Source organism: Vitis vinifera, chromosome 19 (assembly GCF_030704535.1).
Source record: "Vitis vinifera cultivar Pinot Noir 40024 chromosome 19, ASM3070453v1".
NCBI lineage: Eukaryota > Viridiplantae > Streptophyta > Magnoliopsida > Vitales > Vitaceae > Vitis > Vitis vinifera.
In genome coordinates this window covers 24,109,200-24,111,426 of record NC_081823.1, presented here as the reverse complement: position 1 = coordinate 24,111,426, position 2,227 = coordinate 24,109,200, and the positions used below count along the sequence as shown (strand labels likewise).

The following is a 2,227-nucleotide window of genomic DNA, read 5'->3' as shown; positions in this document are numbered from 1 at the left end:
AAGATACATAAGAGTTAAAAGAGTCAAAATTTAGTATCATTAAGTAATTAATCATACCGACAAGACATAAAGTAATGTTATAACCTGTTATTTATTTACGAAAAACTCTTAGGTGGTAAAAAAAAATAAAAATGAAAAAAAGAAAAGAAAAGAAAAGAAGGGAAGATGACCAAATTTAGGCAAGTGATAAAGATGATTATTCCGATTTGCAGCAACAACTAGCTAGATTAGTTACAACACTACGCGCTTACAGCTTCTTGGCATACCATAAAAACAGTAAAGACATACAATGGCGGTTGAGGTAGTTATCAAAGCTAGCTAATCATATGAGTTGATAGCACAGTAGCTCGGTCAGCTGCCCGCACAAACAACCTTTTGCCTCAGCCCACAATACTCAATCCACTTCTTTCTTATAAATTCGAGCCTTAGAGCTTCAGTAGTGGTAAACAAAAGATTGTTGAACAGGTCTAACAAAGACTTGGCAATAACCTTCTTTTTTCAATGTCTTCTTTTTCATTGTCTTCAAATCTACCTCAGTTCTACACCGACTGTGCTAACTTCCCTACTGATTTTTCCGAGTTTTCGGCTCCAGTGGCCGGTGCAATGTGGGGGGACGAAGGAGGGTTCTCATTGCTGGATTACCAAGTCCAGCCGGAGGTTGATGTTGGGGTGGCGGTTTCTGGGTTGGTTTTGCCGGAGCGGGGTGGGGTTTCGGACATGGCAGTGCCCGCGTTGCCGGAGTTCAACATGGGGGGTTTGTGCGGCATTGCCGGAGTTCAGAGCTTTGGGGGAGGGTACCAGCAAGATGTGTGTGAGTTTGGAGATGAATGCGGAGGGTTTGTGCCTGATTTCCGGCCGGTTTATCCTGCTACGGCGGGAGATAATTGGGTGAGCATGCGAATTTGTGTGAATGCATTGCATGTGTAGTCTTGTAGGAACTAGGAATTGGAAGTTTCTTGCAGTGGTCTGAAATGGTTCTTTCTCATTGCATGGAGATTAATGGAAAGCGTAAAGGAATTGAGAGATGATTTTTCTTGGAAATTGTGTTTGGGATTTTGTAGGGAATTCAAGGAAATCATATAGCAGGGATTGAAGAATCCAATACAAAGGTTGGGAGGTACTCAGTTGAGGAAAGGAAGGATAGAATTCTCAGATATTTGAAGAAGAGAAATCAAAGGAACTTCAACAAAACCATTAAGGTCTCTATCTCTTTTTCTATTTTCCAAATCATCTCTCTCTCTCTCTCTCTCTCTCTCTCTCTCTCCCCCTCTCCATTTATTCTTTACTAATTGGCTCGTTAAACAGTACGCATGCCGGAAGACTCTGGCAGACAGGCGTGTCCGGGTCCGGGGGAGATTTGCAAGGAACAGCGAGCTATGCGAAGAAGAAATGGCAGTAAAGAAGAATGAAAACACACAAGAAGAGAAAGAACTATACTACAATGACACTGTGCAGGTAATGGTTTTTCAACAATAGAGCATGACACATAATCTTTATTACCAATGCTCAACTTCCTTAAGGTTGATAAATAGGTGGCAATTTTACAATATTAATAATATTTTTGTATGATTATTTATTTATGTTTATATTTACTTATTTATTTATTTATTGCAGATGAAGCATGATGAGGAGGACTGGCTGCAAGAAGCAATTGCAAGCCTCATGTATATGCCATATTTTTCTGGATGATTGTTTGTTTAAAGAGAAAATGTTTCCTATCTTGTAGACCAGTACAAATTAACTTTTGGGTTTCTTGTAACAGTACTTTTCCATTTAATCCTAATGAGATTTGAGTTCATATTAGAAATTTACAAGAAAATATTGATATGCATAGATCTCTCTTTCACTTCAATATATTCTTTGATATTATCATCATACAAAAGATTGGAAGAATAGTTTGAATTTTTGTTACAGAGCTGGTGGTAGTACCCGTATGGAGATAGATGTTGGTGTTTTTGATTAACAATATGGGCTATTAGTTGAGTTGTAATTGATGGGAGAAAAAGGCATATCTTCAATCTAATATGCTTTTGACTTGGTCATTATGGTAGTGGTGCATAAGATTCTATTGAGGTGACATCAAGATGATTTTTGGTGTGCTTGAATATCAAATTAATTAATTAATTGTGTATATTCTAAATGAATTTATCTTTTGTGAAATGGTGACCCTTTTGCTATAATTTTTTTTTTTTATATAAAAAAAACTAAAATTATTTATCTCTTAGGT

General features: G+C 37.3%; 1 protein-coding gene across 1 annotated transcript; it reads left to right on the top strand.

Annotated features, from left to right (window-relative positions):
• The first annotated feature begins 463 nt into the window (after positions 1–463).
• On the top strand, positions 464–1,807 carry LOC100264678 (zinc finger protein CONSTANS-LIKE 4). The gene is made up of 4 exons (XM_010646609.3): positions 464–888; positions 1,062–1,199; positions 1,306–1,455; positions 1,615–1,807. The coding sequence occupies exons 1-4, from the start codon at positions 502–504 to the stop codon at positions 1,687–1,689; spliced, it is 750 nt and encodes a 249-aa protein (XP_010644911.1). The 5' UTR covers positions 464–501; the 3' UTR covers positions 1,690–1,807.
• The last annotated feature ends 420 nt before the right edge of the window (positions 1,808–2,227 follow it).

Coding starts and splice junctions, on each gene's coding strand:
- LOC100264678 (XM_010646609.3), top strand. CDS start 502: ATGTCTTCTTTTTCATTGTCTTCAAATCTACCTCAGTTCTACACCGAC. Junction 1,200..1,305: donor ACTTCAACAAAACCATTAAG/GTCTCTATCTCT, acceptor CTCGTTAAACAG/TACGCATGCCGGAAGACTCT. Junction 1,456..1,614: donor ACTACAATGACACTGTGCAG/GTAATGGTTTTT, acceptor TATTTATTGCAG/ATGAAGCATGATGAGGAGGA.